This window comes from Tripterygium wilfordii, chromosome 9, assembly GCF_013401445.1.
Source record: "Tripterygium wilfordii isolate XIE 37 chromosome 9, ASM1340144v1, whole genome shotgun sequence".
Classification (NCBI taxonomy): Eukaryota; Viridiplantae; Streptophyta; class Magnoliopsida; order Celastrales; family Celastraceae; genus Tripterygium; species Tripterygium wilfordii.
In genome coordinates, this window is record NC_052240.1 from 12148373 (window position 1) to 12174402 (window position 26030).

At 37.1% G+C, this 26030-nt stretch overlaps 5 protein-coding genes across 6 annotated transcripts; 2 read left to right on the forward strand and 3 right to left on the reverse strand.

Moving 5' to 3' along the window:
• The first annotated feature begins 2533 nt into the window (after positions 1-2533).
• Positions 2534-6721, forward strand: LOC120005659 (proline-rich receptor-like protein kinase PERK1). Its single transcript, XM_038855424.1, has 8 exons — positions 2534-3159; positions 3868-4416; positions 4706-4792; positions 4899-4969; positions 5295-5371; positions 5647-5794; positions 5895-6056; positions 6184-6721. The coding sequence occupies exons 1-8, from the start codon at positions 2625-2627 to the stop codon at positions 6490-6492; spliced, it is 1938 nt and encodes a 645-aa protein (XP_038711352.1). The 5' UTR covers positions 2534-2624; the 3' UTR covers positions 6493-6721.
• An 830-nt stretch (positions 6722-7551) lies between these two features.
• LOC120005661 (protein CONTINUOUS VASCULAR RING 1-like) lies at positions 7552-12475 on the reverse strand. The gene is made up of 7 exons (XM_038855426.1): positions 12261-12475; positions 11454-11506; positions 10325-10434; positions 9109-9276; positions 8922-9019; positions 7956-8082; positions 7552-7788 (listed from the first exon to the last, which is right to left on the reverse strand). The coding sequence occupies exons 1-7, from the start codon at positions 12408-12410 to the stop codon at positions 7700-7702; spliced, it is 795 nt and encodes a 264-aa protein (XP_038711354.1). The 5' UTR covers positions 12411-12475; the 3' UTR covers positions 7552-7699.
• A 1033-nt stretch (positions 12476-13508) lies between these two features.
• LOC120005664 (probable dynein light chain) lies at positions 13509-14235 on the forward strand. 2 transcript variants are annotated; one of them, XM_038855429.1, is made up of 3 exons: positions 13511-13553; positions 13692-13858; positions 13966-14235. In XM_038855429.1, the coding sequence occupies exons 1-3, from the start codon at positions 13526-13528 to the stop codon at positions 14122-14124; spliced, it is 354 nt and encodes a 117-aa protein (XP_038711357.1). In that variant the 5' UTR covers positions 13511-13525; the 3' UTR covers positions 14125-14235. The 2 variants fall into 2 exon arrangements, with proteins under 2 accessions (XP_038711356.1, XP_038711357.1); XM_038855428.1 differs by having other exon boundaries at positions 13509-13858.
• A 180-nt stretch (positions 14236-14415) lies between these two features.
• LOC120005663 lies at positions 14416-19053 on the reverse strand. The gene is made up of 4 exons (XM_038855427.1): positions 18799-19053; positions 16518-18413; positions 16043-16295; positions 14416-15406 (listed from the first exon to the last, which is right to left on the reverse strand). The coding sequence occupies exons 2-4, from the start codon at positions 18288-18290 to the stop codon at positions 14772-14774; spliced, it is 2661 nt and encodes an 886-aa protein (XP_038711355.1). The 5' UTR covers positions 18291-18413; positions 18799-19053; the 3' UTR covers positions 14416-14771.
• A 1425-nt stretch (positions 19054-20478) lies between these two features.
• LOC120005743 (aspartate aminotransferase, cytoplasmic) lies at positions 20479-25391 on the reverse strand. Its single transcript, XM_038855546.1, has 12 exons — positions 25222-25391; positions 24791-24862; positions 24639-24700; positions 24470-24553; positions 24160-24259; positions 23947-24067; positions 23421-23584; positions 23142-23279; positions 22837-22958; positions 22166-22260; positions 21538-21658; positions 20479-20820 (listed from the first exon to the last, which is right to left on the reverse strand). Exons 1-12 carry the CDS (start codon positions 25273-25275, stop codon positions 20736-20738), a joined length of 1218 nt encoding a protein of 405 aa, XP_038711474.1. The 5' UTR covers positions 25276-25391; the 3' UTR covers positions 20479-20735.
• Positions 25392-26030: the final 639 nt, after the last annotated feature.

Consider the following 26030-nt stretch of genomic DNA (forward strand, 5'->3'; position numbering starts at 1 on the left):
TGATCAGGGTTTGAATCCCCCTTCCCCGTTTCAAAATAATAATAATAATAATAATAATATAGTAATCTAGAGTACGAAATAGACATCCAATGGCAGTGCTGTATCGTGTAGAAAGTAGGATAGGGAAACTTGTAGCATAGGAAGCTCATGGCCCAATTCATGAAACCATTCAAACACGGCAAGATTAGACAACTGGGATCACAAATTTAATCTTTGTTCACGTTTAAATCCAGTCCGTTGAATCATGAGGGTGCCATATGGCGACCACATAGACACACTAATGGACCAAGCACAACAAGATATTTTTTTCAAACAACATGTAAGAAAATGTCATAATTAACTAGACCTTTTCCTTTCCATATTTCTTTTCTTCATTCTGATTTTCCAACACCCCTACATACATATATATATATATCCTTTGACAGGCCAATGTCAAGGCACTAAATACGAAAGGAATATAATAAAGTTGTATAGCCATATCATGTGCCTTTCACAACTTTCTTATTTATTAATTAGGACTAAAACGCAAATGTAAATTACCAATAATGCGGTGACTTGGTTGGTAAAGTGAAGGGCATAATAATAATAATAATAATACTGATAATAATTTTCTAACATAATTTCAATGGTTGAAGAAAAAGGAAAGAGGGTGTTGTTAATTAAGGCTAATCAGCAGTACTCCCACAAATGGATCACTTCATTATATATAACTGAGATGCCAAATTAAAAGGACAGTTATGAGCAAAATAGTTCAAAATAATAAGTCTTCATCATATGATTATTTAGCAACCAAGATGGAAGTAAAAGTTGTGCGCATTTCAAAGTTGTTGAGAGGAAGTCCAATCAACCAATATGAAAATTCAAAGCAAACTTCATATATATATATATATATATATCCTCCCCGGCCACCGTCTAACAAGTTAGTCTTAGAGAGGATATGAATATGTGTTTTTATGCTTAGATTGCGGATAAATTGATGGTAACACATTTAATTGCAAGTTTGGAACACTTTACATATATAGCTCAAAAAACATTGAGATGCAATTTTAGTATTTATCACTTTGTTTCTCCAAAATACTTTAACATGTTGCTCGGTCTCTAAATGTAGAGGGTTTTAGGTTGGATCTTTCAACTGTAAAGATTCATCCTCCAACTCCAAATATTACAGAGAACTATAAGTAACTCAGATGACACTCATGTGTGTAGTATTATTGTATTTTTCACAAGTTCCATTCCAATTAAAAGGGAGTGTATCATCCACAAGAACAACTAAAAGTTTAGTTTTATTATACTTGAAACCATGTTAAGAGTTGTTCGATGGAGTTGGTAGGGAATATTTTTTTTTCTAATTAGGGGCTCAAAGTCTAATTCTCCATATTGTTAACAATTTAACATATATACAGTCATTCTCCCGTAACGTCTTTATTGGAGTTTAAATAAATACCTCAATTTTTAAGTCCATAAATCTTGGTCCTTCTTTACTGGAGAAATAAAGATTAGTAATCATTCAAAATTTGGTCTTGGTCCATAATTTTTGTATTTTACTGAATGTTTGGAATGGCAGGCAGTGAGCAGGCATATTTGACTTGTTCTGTTTTGTTGTTCTCGGTAACATACTAACATTCGTGTATAAAATATTAATACTAATTAATTACAACACACACACGTATATATATATATTAATGGTTCAAAGTTGGGATTTTATTATTCCAACTTGTCATCTCTTTGAATATATTATAAGGAATAAAATGTCAATATCTTCATGGATGGTGGTTGTCTTTAATGGCGTCCAGCTGGTTTAACTTCTGCTTAAGAGTAAAGTCCACTGATGCAGTCCCTCATCAAATTTTATTATGTGTTACCTAAACCTAATCCTTGACTACTTCGTTAACATAACTCATATACATACATACATACATACACACATACATATACATACATACACACACATATTTATATATTTATATATATATATATTACTTATATCATGCATGTATCTTAATTTTCGAGTATCGTGTTTTTTTTTAAAAAAAAGTCATAAAGCGAATTGTATATTTGTATTCCTTATTCAATAAATTAGGTAAGAAAATTTGAGGCTCAAATACATTCGAGATATCATAAAGATGAATTACATCCCATAATATAAGAATTAAATCAAAAGAAAAGAATAAACACCAAACATTGCCTAACGACACCATCCTACACCGGGAAAACATTTTATTACAATAAATACTAGTACAATACAATCTCTTCATTTCTGAGTTGACCCAAAAAAATAATATTATGGTTGAAATTACGCATAACCTCTATCAGTCGAATCATAATCACAAATATACCCTTACAAGCGACGGCGTAGTTTTCTTCCTTTAAAAGAAGATTCCGAGACCATGTTTTCTTTCTTCATTTAAATTTAAATCCAATAAAAAAAGAACACAAAAGCGAGTAATTAACGGGAAAGACGCGGCCCAATCGTGTGGGGGCCCACCACGAGTCGAAGACTCAAAAATGGACAGTCTGATCATTCCTCCCTCGCCATGTGACTTTAAACTCATTATTCTCTCTTTAGACTCAATAAACGCTCTCTCTGTCTCGCAGATCCTTCAAAAACTCTCCAAATCTCTACTATGTCCTCACCAGCTCCGGCGCCGCCACCGTCTGGTAACAACACTGCTCCTCCGCCGTCCAACACTGCCTCTCCTCCGCCGTCCAACACCACCTCTCCACCTCCTCCCACCGTCTCTGCCCCACCACCAAGTAACAACAGTTCCCCTCCTCCGCCTACCCCCTCCGCCCCTCCGTCGTCCAACACTGCCTCTCCTCCGCCGTCCAATACCACCTCTCCGCCCGCATCGCCCCCACCTCCGACAGGGAACGCGTCCCCCCCTCCACCATCTACACAGGTTCCGTCTCCTCCGGTGTCCAGGAGTTCGCCGCCGCCTCCTGCTGCAATTACGAGCTCTCCGCCACCGCCGACGAACAGCACCAGTGGGGCGTCGAGTTCGGGTTCGGGTGGAATTTCGACAGGGGCTGTTGTTGGGATTGCAATTGGGGGAGTGGTGCTTCTTTTGGTTGTGGGTGTGCTGTTTATTTGTTGCAAGAAGAAGAAGAAGAGATATGACAATGAGGGGGCTTACTATGTGCCACCACCACCACCTAAAGGTGAGAGCTTCTTTTCAATAATCTTTGTGGTTGTCGTCTCGTTTGGAACTTGCATGTGTTGCTGACTGTTTTCAAGACCAGGCATTAATATTTTATTGTCTTTGAGAGATCCAGATTAGTTTAATCTAACTTATTCTTTGGGTTTTGAGGATTCAGATTTCAGAACATGAGATGCAAAATGGATCGAAAACAATAGTTTTGGTTTTAGGTTCTGATCCTAGATTCTTATCTTCAAATCATTGTTTGACCATGCTGAAAGCATGGATCTCTCAACCCAGTCAGCCTGTTATTAAGTTTTACTGCATAATATGGTTTCTGACAATCGTATGAATGGATGTTCATTACAAGACTTGCTTGTGGTGCTATCTATGGAGTGGAATCCGGCATAATAGATGCAATTAGTTCATTCACCTGCGTTATGACTTCCCCATAAAATGATTGATTATAGATGGCCAAGAAAAGCTTCTCTCCATCTTTCCAACACCAAGTTGTGCATGTAAAATTTGGGGCTCTAATCACTTGTATGTTTTTGGAGAGGTCAAATGTGCACTTGGACATTGCCATTGCCATTGCCAGTGTTCAATGGAGATTCATTTCATCTACCATTAAGAGTGGGATAGGTGGAGCTTTTGATCAACTTATGTTTCGGCTGCCCTCTTTAAAACACATTTTGGCAACTCATGGTTTTAGCTTTGTTGTGAATTTCAGATAACCGTTATGGTGGTCAACAGCAACAGTGGCAACATAATGTTCCTCCACCTGCTGATCATCATGTTGTTGCACCGGCGCCTAAGCCATCTCCTCTGCCACAATATGGGGCACGTCCACCTCTCTCTCCATCTTATGCACCCACACCACCACAGCCTTTCATAAGCAGCAGTGGTGGCTCTGGCTCGGGGTCTGAAGTTCCATACCAATCACCTTCACCTGGCATTGGCTTAAGCTTCTCAAAGAGTACATTTACATATGAGGAGTTGGCTAGGGCAACAGATGGCTTCTCAGATGCAAACCTCCTTGGACAAGGTGGTTTTGGCTATGTGCATAGAGGGGTTCTTCCAAATGGAAAAGAAGTGGCGGTCAAACAGCTGAAAGCTGGAAGTGGTCAGGGGGAGCGTGAGTTTCAGGCAGAAGTTGAGATTATCAGCCGAGTGCATCACAAGCATCTTGTGTCATTGGTTGGTTACTGCATCACAGGTTCACAGAGATTGCTTGTTTATGAGTTTGTTCCTAATAACACTCTGGAGTTTCACTTACATGGTGAGTTTATATTGCAACCTTCAAGTTTTTCGTTTAAATTAGTTTTTATCCAAAGCTTTGAGTTTGTGTCAGTTTAATTCTTTCATGTGCTTATTGTTCAATACATGCCATTGTAGTTTTCATTTTTTGATGATCTGTTGCCACTGCTCTTTTAATCTGTCACATGTAGTTGAGGCACCAAAATGCACTTTTAGATAGTAACCCCAACTCTTAAATTTGGGAAGAAATTGTTAAGATAATGTTTCAATGCATCCGGTATGTAGAATCTGATGGAAATTTCATATTATAGGAAAGGGACGACCTACCATGGATTGGCCAACCAGATTGAGGATTGCATTGGGATCTGCTAAAGGATTAGCATATCTGCATGAGGATTGTATGCTCTCTCTCTCTCTCTCGTGCGCGTGTGTCCGCGCATTTGTACACTTTTTTTTTTACTTGTGCATTGATGTAATTGTGTTCCTAATTCCCTACACTTGCAGGTCATCCTAAGATCATTCATCGTGACATCAAGGCAGCAAATATACTTCTGGATTTCAAGTTTGAAGCGATGGTAATAACTGCGTAACTGATTTCTTGAGACATGTTAAACAGGCTGAAAATTTTATGTAAACCTATCTAGGGGGAATGATTCTAAATTACTTGGTGATTTGACAAATACTGGGTTAGCTTAATTTGCCTGGGCAATTATAACATTTGTTAATTATCCATGAGATATTGCAGTAGAGATTTGACTGATTCAAAGTGTAATTAGTTTCTGATTGTTCCACATCTTGCACTAATCTATGTGGTCTTATGGTATCGTTAATCCAACTACAGAGTTTTTTATTTTTTATACTATTCTGAGTGGGATAATAAATCTATTTTTTTTTTCTCAGGTTGCAGATTTTGGACTCGCAAAATTATCTTCTGATGCTAATACTCATGTCTCTACCCGGGTCATGGGAACTTTTGGGTAAGACTCTTTTAACCATTCCATTTCCTTCATGTTCAAATATCGAAGTTTATTATTTAAACTGAGAAGTGGTAGAATGGTATTGCTTTTCCAGAATATCTTTAGCTTTTGCATTAGATGATTCATATTTTCTCACTTGTGTCTTTTTGAAGGATGCGTGTTCAAACATAGGTTTCAATTCTTTATTGCTAATGCCGACTTCCCTTCTACTTGCACACTAGTTAAAATATTTAGATCTGTTATAGTTCAAGAAATTTAATTCTTGTTGCCTGCAGGTATCTGGCTCCAGAATATGCTTCAAGTGGAAAACTAACAGACAAATCAGACGTTTTCTCCTTTGGTGTCATGCTCTTGGAATTAATTACTGGACGACGGCCTGTTGACTCAAGTCAGTCTTTCATGGAGGACAGTTTGGTAGACTGGGTAAGTAATAATGTCTTCTTTCCATACATGAATCCCTCAATCCGCGAGTACAATTCTTGGATCTAATACGAAGTTAAATTATTGCTCCTATGTACTGCAGGCAAGGCCTTTGCTTACACGAGCACTTGAAGAAGGAAACTTTGATAGCTTGGTTGATCCCAAGCTGCAAAATAATTACAATCAAAACGAGATGGCTCGCATGGTTGCTTGTGCTGCTGCCTGTGTGCGCCATTCAGCAAGACGACGTCCACGAATGAGTCAGGTAATAATTCTTCTAGTTCAAGCTTTAGCCTTCATTCAAAGTGCCTGCTGCATGACCTGCTAAGCTAATCCAGATTGATATTCTGAACTCTAAAGTGGTCGTGTTTTGTTATTTTGTGACTGAGCAGATAGTTCGCGCCTTAGAAGGAGATGTGTCTCTATCTGATCTCAATGAAGGAATTAGACCCGGTCACAGCACTGTCTACAGTTCACATGGAAGCTCAGACTATGACACTAGCCAATACAAGGAAGACATGAAAAAATTTAGGAAGATGGCGTTGGGCAGCCAAGAGTATGGTGCCAGTAGCGAGTACAGTGAACCGACCAGTGAATATGGTTTGTATCCTTCTGGATCAAGTGGCGAAGGCCAAACCACTCGAGAAATGGAGATGGGAAAGATGAAGAAGAATAGTCAAGGTTTCAGTGGAAATTCTTGATAATTTTAATGTCTCATTCCACTGTAAAGTTCCGGCCCCTTAATTTTTTCACTTATTTTTTTTTTCTCATCTATACAGTCAATTGAATATCAAATGAAGTGAAGAACACAAAGCAATTCCTTTTATTAAAATTTTCCTAATTTCAAAATTGATTGGTCATATTATTTACTTGTATCTAATTACTAGTAGTTCTCATGTAAAAGAAAATAATGAAATGACTTTACAATTATTTTATTTATTTTGTCAATATCAGCAGGGATTTTGTTTGCTTATGCTTTAGCTCTTATCTATTCTTTTCTTGGATTAGCGTGTCCCCTTTTATTTCCCCACACCTCAAATCTAAACCTCCTAAAACAAAGCAGAATCTGAGAAAAGGAAACTGTGGTCGTTGGTAAATTCTAGTTACAGTCTTACAAAATACAAGCCAAAACCTCTCTTTTCTCTCAAGAGGGCATTTAGTTTATAAAATTTATAGTTGGTTTTCTAATGATAATCAGAAATTGCTTTTATCCCCCCTTAAAAATTGATGCTTTCAGTTATAGCTATGACCCAAATGCATGCTGAAAATGAAGATGATGAAACCGTTTGAGCCTGTCAAATTTTTTATGAAGAAATATCAATGAAATATTAACAGAGATCTGGAGGGTCAGTAGTCATGTTTGGTGTACGGCCGGGGTCTTACCATAATAAAAACTACGGCAGCACCCGTTCTAGATGGGGTAATGCATTACTAATTAAGCTAGAGATCATTCTTGACTACCACTTTGACTTGAATGTGCATGGGAAGTCTCAAGTTCTAATAGAGGCTATGGGGCGCGATTTGATGTTATTTCTGCATTAAGTTTCGACTCAATACTCAACCAGCCAATGTAATTTAAAGATATTGCATGTGTCCCGTGCGTTTATCATTTGAGGTATTGAGGTGGATTTTGGAGGATTCCTCATCACAAAAAAAGTATTGGTGTTTGAAGGTAGACTCCTCCATTCTAGGCCTTTTAGAGGGGGTGAAGGTCTATATTGCAGTAAATATAGACTCCAATTGTTTAGATAGCAGCCATATGGTTTCAAATTGCTACCGGCTTTTGAAATATATCACGTAATGCCATCAGTTTCTAGTATTGTAAACATATATTCCATTTGTGTTCTCACATTGCCATCCTAATCCATTGTGTAGGCCTAAAACTATTTTCTTTGATCTCAGCTTCTGTCAAGCCCTACTTCTATCTCCTCCTAGGACGCGTGAATCCACCGTTGACAGAATCTGTGGCATTGACATACCTCCAGAGACAACAATTTCTGCAATCAAATAGCATGTTGATGATAAGCATGACCACACCAATTTTAAAAACATTTTTTTGGCCAATACACTTTCGATTCGTTTCGTGGCCTAATCATTTGTGCATATTCTAGTTCACCCCCAGCCTAAAAAACTCAAAAGTATCAATAAATTCCAAATTCCTTACCGATGCCTTCCCGGACTGAAAGGTTTGGTCTAATAACATCCTTGGTGTTGACCAAAAATATGTCACCGATATAAAGATGATTTGTGGGAACATACACACAGCATAGCTCCTCATCTCCGGAATAATTCTGCAGTGTTCAAAAAAAACCAAACGATGTTTCAAGGATTAATAGCCATTCGAAATGTCAACCAGTTTGTTATTGATATCCGATACATAATTCTAAATAGTAAAAAGAAGAACATATTAAAGACATCAAATAGCTCAGACACAAAGTCTACTTAGAAGAACCACAAACCAGATTCTTCCAACACACAAGTTCAGGAATCTGCAAGCACTTCAGGCAGAATATTGAGCATCTCTCTCGAAAGAATAAATAATGCTCAATAGTGGGGCCACAATGACCTTGTCGGCTTGTCCCATTAATCAAGTTTAAAACAGACGTCAAATTAAGTGAAAAGTTTGAGGTCAATGCCAAAACTATATTTTCCATTTCTGATCTGATTCTCTCAGACACTAAGAGTTTCCGCAGCATCTAAAAACAAGAGAAAATTTAAAAAATGTTCCATCAAGGTTCTTAAACGAATGGCCATCGTACTGTAACAAGCCCTTAATAATAGATAAATAAGATATCCAGAATAATGGACCACAAGCGGAATAGATAGGCTTATGGCAAAAGAGGAGAAATCGAAAAATTATGGACAGAGTCAGGAATAGTGTTCCTCAAAAATGAATGAATAGCACCAAGACAAGAAATTCACCACCAAATTCAGATAAAACCAAGCTTTAGATTTGGAGGTAGGCACTAATCAATTGATCAAACTGCAAAGGTCACAAATGGTTAAAGGGCAGAAGTGTGACTGATATCAAAAGGATTATATGCTCATCAAGACACACGGGACATCTATGACTCAATAAAACAAAAAAATTAACAGGCGGAAAGGGGTTTGTTCGGGAGGGGGGGGAGACCTGGAGGACAACAGATGAAGTGATGAACCCAAATGCATATTCTCCAATACGAGGATGCGTTATGATGGCCACTTCCTTGAAAGCCTGAGTGTTTTGATCTGAAGTTAAAAGAAAAAGAGAAGGAAATGTAAACTTCTCTTCCACCCAACACATTCAATTAGGAAAATAAAATCAGCCAAAAATCTACCTGGTGATATGGCGGCACTTATTTGCTTGGAGGCATTGTATATGTGCCGAACAAGAGGCATCCTTTTGATAAACCACTCCCCAAGGCTCAAGACAGATGCACCCAGCCATGATGACATGAACACCCCAACCAAGAAGATGAATGTTATAGAAGTTACAAATCCCAGACCTAACAAGCACAATATAAACATCAGTGACACAAGAGCATGAGCAGTTGTTTGCATCACCAGTACTCAAAACCAGTCAACTACCCATAACTAGACAACTAAGAACCAAATACATCACATGAGACACATTTATACTTTATCGATAAGTCTAAATTAGGGATGTGCTAACCGTTGATGTCTAAAAACAAGCCCCATAGGAAACATTTTTTTCCTTACTTTGTAAAAAGTGAACTTCGAATACCACTTAAAAGTGTAAAATCTTAAGAGTCAAGTGCCATATAATCCTTATCCACCAACTCGGCCATTAAGAGCAACTAACGGGTGAACAGGTAGAGTCATCAGGAATCTAGAAATGAGGGATCAAGGTGCATCCAGCTGTTGCTTAAAAATAAATAAACCTATTAAGTTTCAAATCTGTAGAGGTAATGTCTGATTTTAGGAATTCATGGGGTAAAAGGGGGTATATAATATTAAGTAAATGGAACTTTAAGTTGTATGAAAGTGCAAATTCTAGAAATTCTGAGTTTTATTTATATTATTTTCTCGAGTTATGTACATATAGGTTTTCTGTTTTAAACAGTATAGGTGATTTGGTAAAATAATTATGTGTAGAAATTTTGAAGTATTTATGACTATATTTTCTTTCTGAAGTCATAATTAAATATAAGTCTATAATTTATTTGCACAAAATTTTCCTATTGTTGCTCTTCTCTCATTTTATTTCTTCTATTGCTACAACAGCCTAAGGTACACAAACACAATCCATAAAGCCGTAATTTTCAATTTAATGAAACAAGCCAAGGAATGAGAAAATTGCAATATTAGAATTCAGATGCCAACGTTAAAAGGAGAAGGAAAAAGAAGCACACTTACAGAGGCAATATTTGCACTACACAATCTACTAAATTATCCTGGAGCTAAACTACAGTCTCAACATTTCTGAAAAGTAACTGTGAAATGCATAATGCATAGTATATATACATTTTCCAAATTCCAACCAAGTATTGGAAAAGGACAGGAGTAAAAATGCTATTTGCGAGATATGCTTACCAAAAATATTAATTCCAAGATGAGCATAGATGGGAGAGAAAAAGCCGTCCACAAAGTGAATAAACCACCACGTTATATAGAATGTTATAGCTATTGGCAGCAGGATAACACTGCAAAACAGCTAACAATCAGCAACTATCCTAACAGCATTCAGAAAATTAAGTTGACTCAATACAAAAACACTGCAAACTACATGAAGAAGATGAAAGAGGCAAGTAGTAGTATATGCTATCTCATTAGAAATTAAAAGGAACAGTGATGCAATACTACAGATTGTAAAATTACATAACAATTTTAAATGGTATGGAACACAGTTCTAGCCTCTTTAATCCACCGAAACATGAAATCTATGGTCACGCCCATTTTAATAATTTACAATGCCAAAGCAAAAGAAACAAATCTGTAAGCTCAGGCAATGCTTATAAACCATCTTGAGCAACCAAGATAATTTGGAATCCCAAAGAGAAAGTACTAGAGAGGCCACACAAAAAGACAGCAAGGCTTATGTGTGACTGGGATAATACAGAATAAAGCCTCAATAATTAGGACAACCCAATAATTGAGTCAGGGAAGTATCCATCATCAGTAATATACTGCAGTAAATGATTTGATTGTTTTAAAAAATAAATACTGCAGTAAATTATAGGTGCCAGAATTTGGAAAACATTTCATCCAAACAGGATCATGGTGGTCTCTGATGAAATTCCCTCGCTCCATGCTCAATTTTATGGAGTTCTTTCAACATGAAGATTTCCGTGAAACCACTCCAAGGAATGAAATCAAAAGCTCAAAAATGAAAAATATTTGAAGAGATGGAAGAGGAGTAAGCGAGACAATAGCACAAATATTTCATATCACCAGAGATTCAGAGAACGTAATATAAGAGCAAACTTTATGCACCATACAGACACCAGAATACAATCGAATGAAAGTTTAGAAGCTGAGATGGCAGGACTGGGAAATAGTCATCCTTGTTCAGTGCAGATACATAACAATCATTCTGTACATAAAATGGAAAAGCCATTTTCAAGGACATAATGGGATCAATGGTATATTAATCTAACAGATGCAATAAACTGAGAAAAGATACAGTGAGTTCTTACAAAAGATAGAGGAATGGATTGCTCACCATCCAGTCATGAACTTTTTTGAAGCCCAACTCCTAACAACCTTGTAAAACGTCTGTACAATGCCAAGTGAGAATATATCAGAAAATACTTGTTAGGCATACCCATTTCCACCCACGCACGAACATATATGCATTTAGTATGTTAAAAACGTGTATAGCCTTGAGCCATGATATTCAAACCAAATCTGCAGGAAGGCATATTTAATAAAAACTAGAGAAATCTAAATTTGGGACAATAGCTCCAATTATGAATAATACATCAATCAAACCCTTCTACACATGAATTAAGCTTCCTCTTTCTTCACAGAAGAGTTTCATTATAAATGCATGGAAAGGTGAAGCTAGGAAACATTGAGCTTTTTGATGTTATTAAGTGGCTTCAAAACTGGCATATTATCTTGCATTTCCTTTAAAATCACGCACCAATTATGTAAGAATGTCATGTAAAACACAAAAGAAGAAATCTCGTTGAACGTCCGACACACAATTGAAGTAGTTTCTAACCATGTTCTTTAATAAACTCAACCAGACTCGGTCTAACAAGTTAAAACATCTACAAGACCAATCGCAGTAGTCTCTGAAGCACTCAACTGAATCAAACCTACTATGCTTTTAGTCTAAATCATGCTAAGCTCCAATTCGAACTCTCATACTTAGAACCTCAAACATGACACCATAATTAGCAAGAAAAGACGCTGCAAACACAAACATAATTGCATAATTCTCCCCGTTAAACAGTTCGAAACCGAGTGAAAGAACGAAAAACTCAATAAGCAAAGCAAGATTTAAAAATCAAGAATAATTCACCTCGCGGCCCGTGTGATGCGACGACGAGGAAGACGAGGAGGGTTTAGAGGCGGCGTCATCGTTAACAGAGTCGGCGACGGGAATGAGAAGCTCACGATCTCTTTCTCTGTCTCTATTGGCCATCACAATTGTCGACTTCTCATCGCCCATCGAAATGGAAACAAAAAAATGGAACCCAAAACGACACCACTTACTGAATTCACTCGACCACAGCGCCGTAGATGAACACGGACTCGTAGCCTTGAAATCTCCAATCGGGTCTTTATTTTAATTTTTTTATTATTATTTTGAATAAAAAAGAATAATGGTAGACTAAGGAATAAGGATAATCCCGCCCTTTAACCTTTCCAAACCTTAATACCTCCTCATCCTGTTCTCTCTTTGTGATTTATTATTTTCTAAAACATTCAATTATTGAATTAGGTGATGAGCTGGCACCAATCATTTGAGTGCCAGCATGTTAATTGAAAGGGTACATCTGACATTCCGGGCATAACGAACTAGTTTAAAAAAACTTGACACAATCAAACACGAGAATAATACACCAAACAATTTATATTGTTTGGGTTTTGTAAATCGTTGATAACAATGTTTCAAATCAAAAGTTTGTCCCATAATTTATTTACTTTTTACAGCTTTTAAATTAACTTACGTATTTCTCGGACCAAGAAAGCGAAACTATTTGACGTTACATATTAGATTTCATTAAAGTTTGATCCGCGTCATTATGCTAGATAAAAAAAAAAAAAATTAAGGGAAGCTCCAGCCTCCAGTAGAAAAATAGTGGAAGGGAAAAGAATATTTTCCCATTCAATAAACATAGTAAAAGAAAGAATACTATATGTTTATCAAACAGTAATTTAATTTTTATGGGAAAAGGAAAAAAGATAATAGTCAAAGTCAACATATATAAAGAGGCAGCCGTCTAAGACTCCTAACTGGTCTTTGAGCAGCCCATACAGAACATGCCACCTACGTCAATGTTTTTGCCGGTTTTTTTTTCACGGACAACCATCTCTCAACCTTTTTCTAAATAACTTGGTAAGACCCAAGAGATTTGGATTGTTGCAAAACATTTCAAAAACCACTCATACAGCATAATGACGTAATTATAGGTTGTTTTGATTGTAATAGCTAATGATTAACTAATATTGATAATGATACGTTAGATATGAGTCTGACAAGTGTATGTATGGATATAATTAGATAGCAAACTAACCAAACCAGATTTAGCGATGAGAGAAGAAGAAGAAGAAGAAGATTGGATGTGGACAAAAAAAGCTACACAGAAAGGTCAGATTACGTGTTCTGTGTTCAAAGTTGAAAACAGTGTAGAAAAGAATAATCCAATCATTTCTGGTCATATTGAGCAAGATATAAGCTTCTCTTGCGATGTGGTTGTTGTCTCTTATATTTTATATATGCATATAGTGGAGGAAGCAAGAAAGAAGGAAAGAAAGATGTTGGAAGGGAAAGGACTGATCAAGGAAACTGACATGCCAGAGAAGATGCAGATTCAGGCCATGGCTTCTGCCTCTCAAGCCCTTGATCTCTATGATGTATTTGATTGCAAATCTATTGCTGCCCACATCAAAAAGGTTATCTGTCTATATATATATCGTCTTTGTTCTTCATCCTTTTCTTTTTAATTATTAATTTCCAACTTCAATTAGTTTTGGATTGATGGGTTTTGTCGCATTTGCAGGAATTTGACAGGAAATATGAAGAGGGATGGCAATGTGTTGTAGGTTCCCACTTTGGGTGCTTCTTCACTCACTCACAAGGGACTTTTATTTATTTTGCACTTGAGAGACTCAATTTCCTTATCTTCAAATCCGCCTCCTGGCCCTCCTCCTCTTCATAAATTTCCGTAACCTACAACATATACATTGTATTTTATTGGTATGTAACCAATTCTTCTGTGTAAATACAAGGTACTCTAGTAGTTCGATTGTCTTTCTTTTCTAGTATTCAATCCTCTGCAAAGGTTCAAACTTTTTATGTGAGATCAGAGCTGGTTGATCTGATGATGGAAACCTTTCTTTATCTGCCGCATCTGAAGGCTTGCTCATGTTGCTTAAAATGATGCATGCATTAAAAAAGAAAAAGTGCAGTCCAAAGAAGATACTCTGTGAAGTTTTCATAGTCAGAATCATCAACTTTGATAGTGTCCAGCCATCTATTTATATACATTCAAAAGCAAATGGTACAATACACATCTACATGTTTAGGATTCGAAGTCGATAATAACTTATTAAACAGGCATTCAGTGTATACAAGTCTTCCTTTAATCTGGACAGTTCAAGACAAACCAAAGAAAACCTTTAACGATACAAGGAGTCAAAAATTATACTTGATACCTAAAAGATTCAGACATATATTCAGAAGTAAACATGCAAGCACGCGCTAGATCTCAGCTCCCCTTCTTGTGTTAACTGAAGTTGCTTATTTACATGATGGCTGAGGTAACTACCTTTAAACGCTGCAGATCCAAACGAACATAACCGTGAACTATGCAAAAACCTCCTCAAGCAACCCAGTTAAGAGTAACTTCTCTATATCATTTACAACTTCATCGCCTTCCTCCACAGAAAACCCATAATCCCATCCCAAATGCCACATTCCATTCATCATTCTTTTGCAGCTTATATCTTTTTCCAACATTGAGTAAATATGTTCAGTAGAAAGTTTCTTTTCATCATGTTCGCGGTATCTTCTAAGAGCCTCAAACCCATCATTTATTTCCTCCACCAATCGATCTAAAGTAGTGAAGATTTTCAAAATCTTCACTTTGTTCTTTGATAGAGGATGCACTGTTTGTAAATTTTGAAGGCTTCTGAGTTCAATGAATTCATTAGCGTAATCTAACAAGACATTTACATCAGCTACTCCATAATCATTGGCGTCAGATGCTGCTACCTCTCTAGGACAACTCACATTGGTATCAAAGAGCTCTTCTGCATGATTATGAAATGATGGACTGCACAAAAGCAAAGCTTTCAGATTGGATCCAGTCTTGAGACTAGTGACAGCAGGTTTCATGAGGTTGATATGATCATTTTCTTCTGCATCTTTATCTTCTTTTTCATGTTCAAAAGTCAGCATTGTCACATTGGCAATAGAGCTCTGGCTATCACTGCAACTTTCTACAGCCAAAAAAAAAGAGAAATTGAATTAAAACCAAAAGGCTGTAGTTTAGAATGTAGCATCATATACTTTTATTTCACAATTGTCAAATAAGAGTAACACAATGCTTAGAGTTTGAGTACCAGTAATTTTTATTTTCATAATTGTCAAGTATACCACCATCCTTTTAACAATATATCTAGCATTACATCCGAGAAGTTTTATTATGGTAACTTTAGCTTTTCGGTGGGCCATGTTAAAGTTATGGTATTTTATCTTGAATGCTCTTCATTTTTTCATAAACCACCAGCCGGAGAAGAATTTAAAAGTCAAATACGCTTTTGATCTATATCGATGCAAAAGTTTTTCATAACTTGATACTGAGTTTAAGAACCTCAACATCTTATGAATTCTGATTTTGCTTCAAGAATCTTTCTTGTGTCCAAGATTTCTGCTTATATGTCACCATTAAAACCAGCCAAATCATATATGTTTACATTCCTATGATTAGCACAATTTGAAATGCACAATACCACAAAGATCGTTATACCATAACATGCACAACAAAAAGCGGATTCCCTATCTCACTAGAATTGATGTGGTCCAATAATAGACTCCAGCACATGCCGGACGGCTACCTAGGAGAGAAGAATTACCTTTAGTCTGACACCCAGAGGGTTCTGCAACCTCCTCCGAAAGGAGTTCATCTGCCAGAGGAGCAACAGTTCTCATGTGGGGAGAGTCATAGTCACTAGTCAGAACACCTCTCTCGTCATCTTCTTTGCATTCAAAATAATCACTCTGCACAGAAGATAGTGCAGGAGGAGCATTGGTTCTCATGTGAGGAGAGTCACACTCACTTGTCAGAACACCTCCCTTGTCATCTTCTTTGAATTCTGAATAATTGGCCTACACAGAAGATAGGCGGTTCTATTTTACGGATAAACAATTTGTGCTTTGTTGCATGTAGCAAAAAAGAATATGTTTTGCATCCTCATTCTCACAAGATAAAACATTTGCATTGTTTTTAAATAATGTAGAACAAGAGTATATGAAAGAAATTCAAATAACAAGCCGCAATTCAGAGAAGAGAGAACATAAGACTTGTATTATAAAGATTGGACTACTCACAGCTGATTTAGCAGGCATAGTTTCACTGGCTGACATTTTCTTCTTCTTCTGATGTTTGGGAGTTGCAATGGTAGTTTTTGTTGTGGGTTTCAAGCTGGTGTTTGGGGCGGCACTGCTGAGTTGCTGGGGTGTTTGAACCTTTGTAATTTTTGATGCCTTTTTGAGCTGTTCCGGCTTTGCAGCGGTTACATTGACTTGATCTTGAGATATTGAGACATGGGCAGATTTCACAATCTCCTTTCCTGCTGCTTTCCTGCTAGAGGTTTTCACCTTTTGAATGCGATCAACCTTCTTGTCAACAGGCTCTTTCTTCTGTGGCTCATGAGTTATAGGGCCAGAAACTTTCAGCTTACTTGAGCTCTTTCCCTTTGTCTTGACCTTTTTCTCTTCTGGCTTATCATCCACCACTTTTCGGCCTTTTGGCATTTCATCCTTGTTAGTCTTTTTGACAGTGTTTTCTTCTGCTTCAGTTTTCCTTGGCATTTTGACAGGCATATCTTGGTGATTAATTGCCCTGGGAGGGACAACTTCTCTTAATTTCGGTTTTCTGAGCACCTTCTTTGAATTAAGGGCTCCTTCTTCCTGTGATGCAGGTGAGAATTGCTCTTCTGACTCCAGGTGCGGAACATGGAGAGGCTTTATAAGTACAATGGGTGCTATGTCATCAACCCTACTTTGTTTGAAGTCGAAATCACCATAAGGATCAGAGTGAGTTCTAAACTCCTTAACAGACTTGCTTTTCAAAAGTCCTTTAAACTGCATGGTTTCAAGTATTTCATTCAGCGTCTTGTGCTTTGGATCATACTTCTTTACTACAAATTGAGGCCTCTTTGCCTTCGGCATCTCAATATCAAAGAGTAGCCTGCGCTGATTCAAAATCTTCTCAGTCTCCATTTGTTTCTGAGGAGTTGTTTGCAAATGTTCTGAAGGGACTTCTCCAAGACCCATAAGTCTGGCAATCAAACATGGAGGGTTTGCCTGCTTCTGTGGCGCTTTTGATGAAATACTGGAGTCAGTAGAAGTAAAATTGTTGGTGTAAGCTGTCGAAGATTGGCTGGAGCTTGTGGAGGGAATTTCTGAAGCCAAGTCGAAGTTTCTTCGACGAAAATAAGATTCTTTTTCAGCAGATGCTTGAGACAATAGGTTCTGCCTGGCAAAGCTCTCTCTGATAACATTTCTTAGCTCCTCGTAGCAATCCTTTGAAGAGCCATCAGCTGAAAGTCGCGGGCTCTGAAATCCCATCTGGTATTTTTGATCTCTAAATCGATTGGAATTTGTACACTCAATCCCAATTTCATCTGTTCTACCCATTTCAAACTTCTCCTTCTGCTTCTTCTTCAACCGAGACTTGTACTGCGAAGCTTCTTGCAACTTGTCAAGCATGACCAGAGACTCCTGCAGATCCAGAGCTCCTTTCAACAAATCTTTTGCGATTTCCTTCGAGTGCCTCTCATAACTCGGCCCCTTACACCATGACTCACTCATCTGATTCAGCTTCTGAGCCCCTCTAGAGACCTCCAAAAGCTGAAAAGAAGATGGACTACAAGATTCTTCAACGCCAATTCCTTTCGACGTCATTTCCTCTTCTTCTGGCTTGTTTATTGCCAAATGTGCATCAGTTTTCTTCTGTTTTCTACGGCTTCGAGTCTTATGTTCCAATTTCTCAACACAACTTTTGGATTTTCTTATTGTCCCACATTCCACAACTCCTTTGGGATCATCACAAGTGACAAATGATCTGTACACAACCGATCTGAAACTGTCTTGAGGCATATTCTATGGAGAATTGTTACATTGACAGAGTCAAAAACTCCTTAAACTCTTAAAGAACCAAATCAATCACATCTAGTTGGTTATTCTAATCATTACTCAACTGCTTGTTCGGCTCTGCATCAGCTAAAAAGCACAGGGAAAATAGAAGAAGAACAATCAGCTGCCACATTTAATAAACCCAATATTGACATTTTCAAGGAAAAAAAAAGATACTGGGTATGTCCAAAAAGATTAAAAATTACAACTTTTTGCTTTTTCCCATGAAAAGATCATATCTTTCATTTGCAAAAATATCTTAGTTGGAAATTAGAAGCATTAGTAGATATTATCACAAAAACCCAGATTCATCTTGCCCTACATTGATCAGAATTCAGAACCCATTCTCTCTCCTTTACCATAAATCCCCAAACACAAGCTATCAAAAAACCCAGATGGAAAAATATTGCAATTAATCCGAGAAGAATCAAGGACAATCAAGACTCATGAACAAGTTTCCGAGAATCCTTACCAGATCCAACACAAGACAGGGACTGAACAGTCTGTGGCATTGACTATGTGACAAATTAAGCCCCTTCAAAGAGAAGAAGAACCTTCAAAGAAATGATGCTCCCCTTTATTGTTTCTTTATTTTTGGCTAATGAGGAACAGTAAGCTCACACACAAGATTGAAGATCCAGTGATGGCTGGTAACTACCATTAGTGATGGCAGTTTTTTCTTATCGTCTCACTTTACCTTGACTAGCTAAATTACATAAGGCAGTGTTTGATCCACCCTATTCTGTATTTTGTCCTTTTTATAGTCTATCTCATTAACTAGTAGGTCTCTGATAATCTAACAAAATGGCTCAACACCAAACGCTGCTTAGAGTAGAAACATTTTTAAGAAACAGTCCTTAACTTTGTTTTATTGGAAGTACTAGTAAATGCAACAAACATTCATCAGATTTTTTGAAATCTATACCAAATTTGACAAAGCCCAGCAGCTAAGCTAAGCACAAAGTAAATCCAATTTCAAATTCTGTAATGACCATATAAAAATAGTCACATGAGTCTTGCAGTGTCTTGTTACTTTTGGTGCCTATCATAAATAAATGTATTTAATACATCACCACCTCTTTTTTCCTTCTTTTGGGTGTTATATATTGTCATCCATTTATGAGTTGCTCAGTTTTGAATTTCAAATTTTCTTCAGCTAACAGTGACTCGGATTTCAAATAATTAGGTTATCCATGTTCTCTAAACTTCAAATACAAATATGAATATGGTTTGTCCAGGAATCAAAAACCATGGGATGTTGGTTGACGCTTACCAAACCAAGGTGGGACATAACACCTTTTCACTTGTGAGTTTGGATGACCCAATATTTATGAGTGGATTATACGGATTAATATCCTTTCACATGAGGACATGTGGATGGCTCATCCACCGGACATTCAGAAAGGCTTTTTAAGTGATTCACATAGGATTGAGATCTCCCTCCACTAGAGTATCGAAATGAAGTATTGTTCACTCTGGGTCAAAGATCTGCACAATTTTATCCTTATTTAATGATGCCTAAGTATTTGGATATGAGCTCAAACTTATAAACCACTTGGTTGATACTTAACAAACAGATGTGAAACATCTTTGTGATCTAACAAAATCTAACCTTAATTTATAAGAATCTCTTACATAAAAAATAAATATCACTGCATTTGCCTCTCTCTCTTTTTCTCCCTTCTCCTCTCTTTGAGTTCAAGTAATTTGCATGCTATTTATATCAACCTTGTGTTAAAAAATGGCCCCACAACTAATTTGTTGAATTTAATCACCAAACCTAACATATATATACTTGGACCAAAATTCTCGAACCCTGCCATAACCAAAGTTTGTAATCCAATTGAATCTAACGTATATACGTGACCAGGGCAGGTAATACATCATCTTCTTGAGGCCCCATGGCAACAACCTTGCCGTTTGTCAAAAGAGAGAGAGGTTGTTCAAAAGACTACCATATTAAAACACACTTTTTTCTTTTTATCCTTGTCCACGACCAACAGTAATTCAATGTTCTCACCATCAGTTTTGGGTCCAATTTTGCAACCCAATGGGGACTCATATCCAAGCCACCTGGACCCACAAGTGGGGGAATTGAACCAAGTGGCAGATTCATGTGACTTCCAAAAAAAAAAAAAAAAAGACATTGGACTATAGGTACATGTTTGGCTATGCCATATGTGCTTCACGAAAATCTCACATACAAAAAAGACATGGAAGCATGCGAAAGGAGATATCAACTTCTCGTCAGCGCAAACTACTTAGGAGATGCAGAGATAAGATAACATAATGGAAAATGTCCACACAGTCTCCAACTCCAAATCCAAAATAGGATATGGTAAGACTGATTATACAAAATTTAAAATAAACATGAAACAATCAAGGAAAGTCTTCGATAATGTCATCAATCTAGCCAAGACGGGTAACTGCAGCATGTATAGCATCCGCAAGATGAGGGACCGTCTTGGAACTAAGACCAGCCATGCTAATCCTTCTGCAGATAATAAAGTGTGTAGAACATATGAGTAATATGAGGGGTTTTATCCACTAAATGGCTGTTAAAGCAAACAAGGCATATAAACCTTAAACATAGCGGTTAGTGTTTGGAATCCCATCGACTTCTATTCAACAGAATCATCAAAATGAGTTGAGAATGGTCATGAAGCAAATAGAGGTAAAATCACAATGTGATGATCAAGAAGGGGCCCTTCTTAATCAGAACATGGAGAATGGTATAGATAAAAGGAGGGCATTACAATCAAACAAAAACAAGATCAGAGCTATAAATAGTGCTTATTCTATAGAACACGAATAACAGGAAGAGTTACTCAAGAAACGGGAAAGAAATTACAACCTTTCTACAGCAGTCAGCAATTCACAGATCACAAGCACTCAACAGACTATCTTTATATGGGAGAGAGGAAACAGGAGGGGGGAGGTTAGTTGTTTTGATGCACACAGTAGTCAGAAATTTGAGAATATGTTGTTATTTTTTTCCTCTCACTTTGAGATACAGTTTTAAAATGATGCAATGGCAGGTGACATTAAAAGCAGTTGAAAACCATGCAAAAAAAATTTCTACATGTGAGAGTCAAGCCGAGAATGATTTCTAGAGCAGCAAACTAAAGCAAGCTTATAATGAAGGCAAAGGAACACGAAAATTTTAAAAGATTCTACTTCAGAACTATCTTAAAGGATAGATTATTGCTACCCGTCAGATGTCATATAGATATGATACTCTTTGGTCATGAAGGCAACTTGTTCAGAGTTCAACCCTGTGAAAGTGAACATTCCAATCTGCTTGATGATGTGACTCCAATCACCTGGAGTGCCTGAAACAGAGAAAATGATGTAACTAAGATACACTCACAAACTGGCAATGTAGTCCAGCCTCGGGCCCTCATTTGTGGAGACCAGCTATGGTTAATCATCATCCTAATAATATTAACCAACATTTGAATATAGGCAGATCTTTTTTGTCATCACACATAGAACTGTATAATCACCAGAATGACCCTTCAGTTATCTTTTATTTTCCTTAGAGAAATAGGAATACCATGAAGACATTTAGCACGTACAAGATCAAGGAACTTGCTCAATGACCATATATACTCATGAAGGAAGCACCACAAAAAAAGCCCATGGCAGTGATGCATCAGGCTTTTGTCAATAGAGGTAATAGAACGAGTTTGGCTGACTGACTAAGACTTTCTTGAAGATGACTTACCATTCAACTATCATCTATCAACCAACCAACCAAAACCTAGAGACCTGGCATTTGATGCCACAAGCAAAAATAAGAAAATACCAAAAGGTGAATAATGCATAACATGAAGTACCTCTAGCAGTTAAAGCATCAAATAACTTTTGGCGCATGGTGATGATCCGGTCGGCCATTGCTTTCAGCTCAACAGTCCACTCATTATACAGATCCCTGCAAGGAAAAAAAAGACAAATAATTTAGGGCTAAGCTTCTAATATGCAGTCTACAAATGCATGACCATATAAATAAATCAGAATGTTTGCATATACAACTGCATCGACTTCACAGTTCTAATAACTGTGGACATCCGCTTTGCACCAACTGCCATCGATTGCATTTTCCTGCCGTGTTGATATAAATCTTTCCCAAGTAACTCATGCAATTGAAGCAGTCAAGATATGTTCAGATTGCAGCTCAATGTGAAAGATTCTTCTAAATGTCTCAATATATGTCATAGTTATTTCAGCTCTATATGTAGGCCCCACATGCTAACAAGTAGCCCAATGGTAGAGTTGCAATGGTGCAACCTAGAGGTCACATGTTCAATTCCTGAAAAAAAAGTCTATCCACATACTATGTGAGAATAAGGTCAGGTACATCATGTTTGTCCCCGACCCCGCCAACTGTGGGAGACTTGTGCACGAGAGTTGTTTACATCTTTTTTATGTAGGCCTTAGAAAACAAGTTGGCAGGGACACTCAGCCTGAGTTGCTCTCATTAATTCTGAAAAGAGTTTTTAGTTTTTACCTATCCTTGAGAACTGTAGCCACAATAGATGCACCATGAAGGGGTGGGTTAGAATACATGGGCCTGATCACAAGTTTCAGCTGGCTCTCAACTCTGCTCGACACATCTGCTTTCTTGCAAACCTGTGAAATAAATTATTTAAGTGGTATTTTTTGATATTTGAAGGAAAGTTCTATTATTATGCAGGCTCAGTCGCCAAATCCTCAGAAGAAAAGATGCTTACGAACCAGTCATCAACTACCATCAGTATTCACCAATTTATGCAACAGAACGGCATTCCAAAACAAAGAAGATTAGTGTCTTACAATGCTTAGGGCACCAACACGCTCGCCATAGAGTCCCATATTCTTCGCATAACTCTGAGCTACAAGGCATTCACCACCATCTGCAACAAACAAGCGCACAGGCTGTGCATCTATATCTAGGCTACCACTTGCAAAACCCTGGAAGTTCAGTTTGTTACTACTCTACATTACAAGCCCCAAGCTGATAATAATACTGATTATCATATCATTGGTTGTTTTGTTTCTTTGATCCTGAAATGGTTTAGCCTTTTATTGTCACGTATTATATTTTTCTATTACCTGATAAGCACTGTCGAAGAAAGGTAATAATGCTTTTGACCTCATCAGCTGCCTAATCTGCTCCCACTGCTCAAGGGTTGGGTCAACACCTGTTGGGTTATGAGCACATGCATGAAGAAGCACTATAGCTCCAGAGGGCGCAGCACCAAGATCCTCTAGCAAGCCTGATCGAGGAAATTCATAAAAGTGGGGTTTTTTAAGTAATTAACTACTACTAATAAGAAAATCCATGAACAAATTAACTTTTCCTATAATTAACTATCAGATGTAACTTGATATGCCACAAGCATGTGTATGAAATGGAGAGAAACTGTCTAACTGGAGCAGAAGAGAAAAATATACTTTGAGGAGTTTTAATAAAGCTGGGATAATATGACTTAAGATTCATTTATCAAATCTAGAAATTTTGTTTGTTAAGATAAGTAACTTTACGGATGACATTATTATGAAAAGTAAAAGCAATCTAAAGAGACTATATATTGTGGTGTAAAACTGAGATGGAATGTTGTAAATGGAAGTCCCAAACCTTGGAAGTCCAGCCCTCGTGTTGCTGGATCATAGTATCGGTAAGTCTTCACAGACAACCCCGCAATAGTGAAGATTTTTGGATGATTTCCCCATGTTGGCAGTGGGATGTATATTGTACGCTGGAAAACATGACTGAAATAAGTTAATTCTGCTTTCGATAAACAATCATCCTGGAGGCTAATAAAAATCAACATAATAATAGGCACTTTACTTGGTGGTAGTGCCTTGCCAGAAACTCAGCTCCAACCCTCAGAGAGCCAGTACCAGATAAACCCTGCACAGTAGTTACTCTACTCTCCGCTATTGCAGGGCTGCTTGAAAAGTAATCGCAATAAGAGTCTATTTTTCATACGCGCAGCAAGACATTCAGCCTTGTAATAAAAAAAAGAGTCCATGTCCAACTACCTTGTGAAGTATGAGTTGAAAATCATGTTACATACCCACTCACTCACATATCGATCAAACACACTCCACCTACATATCCAACACCCTAATCCAACTCAATCACAAAGCATCATTACCTGTCGGCACCCAAAATCAGCTTTGCACTTAATTTGTTGAATTCTGCCAGCCCAACAATAGGAAGATACTCTTTAACACGCGCTCTGTTAGACATGGAAATCATACATCAATACTTCTGATTCCCTCATATAAAACTTAAAACTACAACAGAATGATAGAGTGGCTTACTGGTCATTGACTAGGATCTGCTCAGCTCGTCTAACTACATTCAGAACAAGGGGCTTCCCTTCCTGTCATACCAAGATTAATAAACATTATTGTTGACTGTGAATCTCAGTTTCTGTGCAAACTTATCAGAGATGATATGTCAAGAAAAATACCTCAGTTCGATACGCTCCCACTCCCAAATTTAACTTATTGGGGCTAGTATCCTTGTTATAAGCAACAGTGACCTGTTTTGAAGACCGTAGATAATCAAAACAAAGAAAAAGAAAGAAAGTGCAGTTTGACAGCTAAATATCACGGCGATCTATCAAGTAGTTTAGCTGTTTATAAGAGATCCTATGCTGTTCAGAGTCGAATAACTTCAACCTCATATAGCGACTATTTGATTCTTTCATTAATAAGCAATCACATCTCAATTTGATCAGTACAACAGATCCTAGTCAAATTTGTACATGTTCATTGTACAGAATCGTAAAGGACAACTTGATCATCACCAAGCACCATGAGTCAAAGGAATTTAAAAAGAAACGAAGATCAACAAGGAAAAAAAATTGCACAAGAAGAAGCGATTGGAGGAAGAGATTACCCCGAGAATGGGATCTTCGGGTGCCTGAACGACGTTAGCAAACACGGAATCCATGGGAGCGATTTTGATTGTGTACTGTTTTACACTTCGATCCTGATAGAGTTTTATCAAGTGAAAATCCGGTTTTGGGGATTTTATGAAGTTTTAACAATGGGCGTTTGGGTCTGGTGGAATTGTTGTTAGCTATGGGCGTGCTTTGAACTTCGCAAAAAGAACGGCCATGCGCACCTTCTTCTTTGCGGGACCCACTGCTTGACGCGGCCAATTGAAGAAGGTTTTTTTTTTGAGAAATTTTATTTATTTTTTTTAAACAGGGTAATAATAATAATGATAAGACCTTTATTAGCACAATTATAGACAATAACTTTAGGGGAAAACCTCCTCCTTTTATAAATAATTTAAAAAAAAAAGAGTGTAAGCTTGGAGAAACTTTAGAGCATTCTCATGCATTCAAATCATTTTATCTTCAAATGTAATCCGAGTTTTATACAACATTAAAGAAGTGAATTCATTATACATTGAATATTTCATTAAAACAATATCATTTTTAAAAAGAATATTCAATTAAATTTTTTTAATTCATTGCATCTTAGATGTTTAATTAAGTAAAAATTTATAAATAAAAAATTGTGATTCATTGTATGTTTAATTAAGTAAAAATATATAAAGAATCAAAGTTATTCAAAACATCTAATTAAAATTTATAAATAAGTAAAAGAACTGTGTTGGCTCGTTTATAATCAAGTATTTTAGTAAATTACAATTTTTTTATTATTCGTGCATTGCACGAGTCCAAACACTAGTTGTAC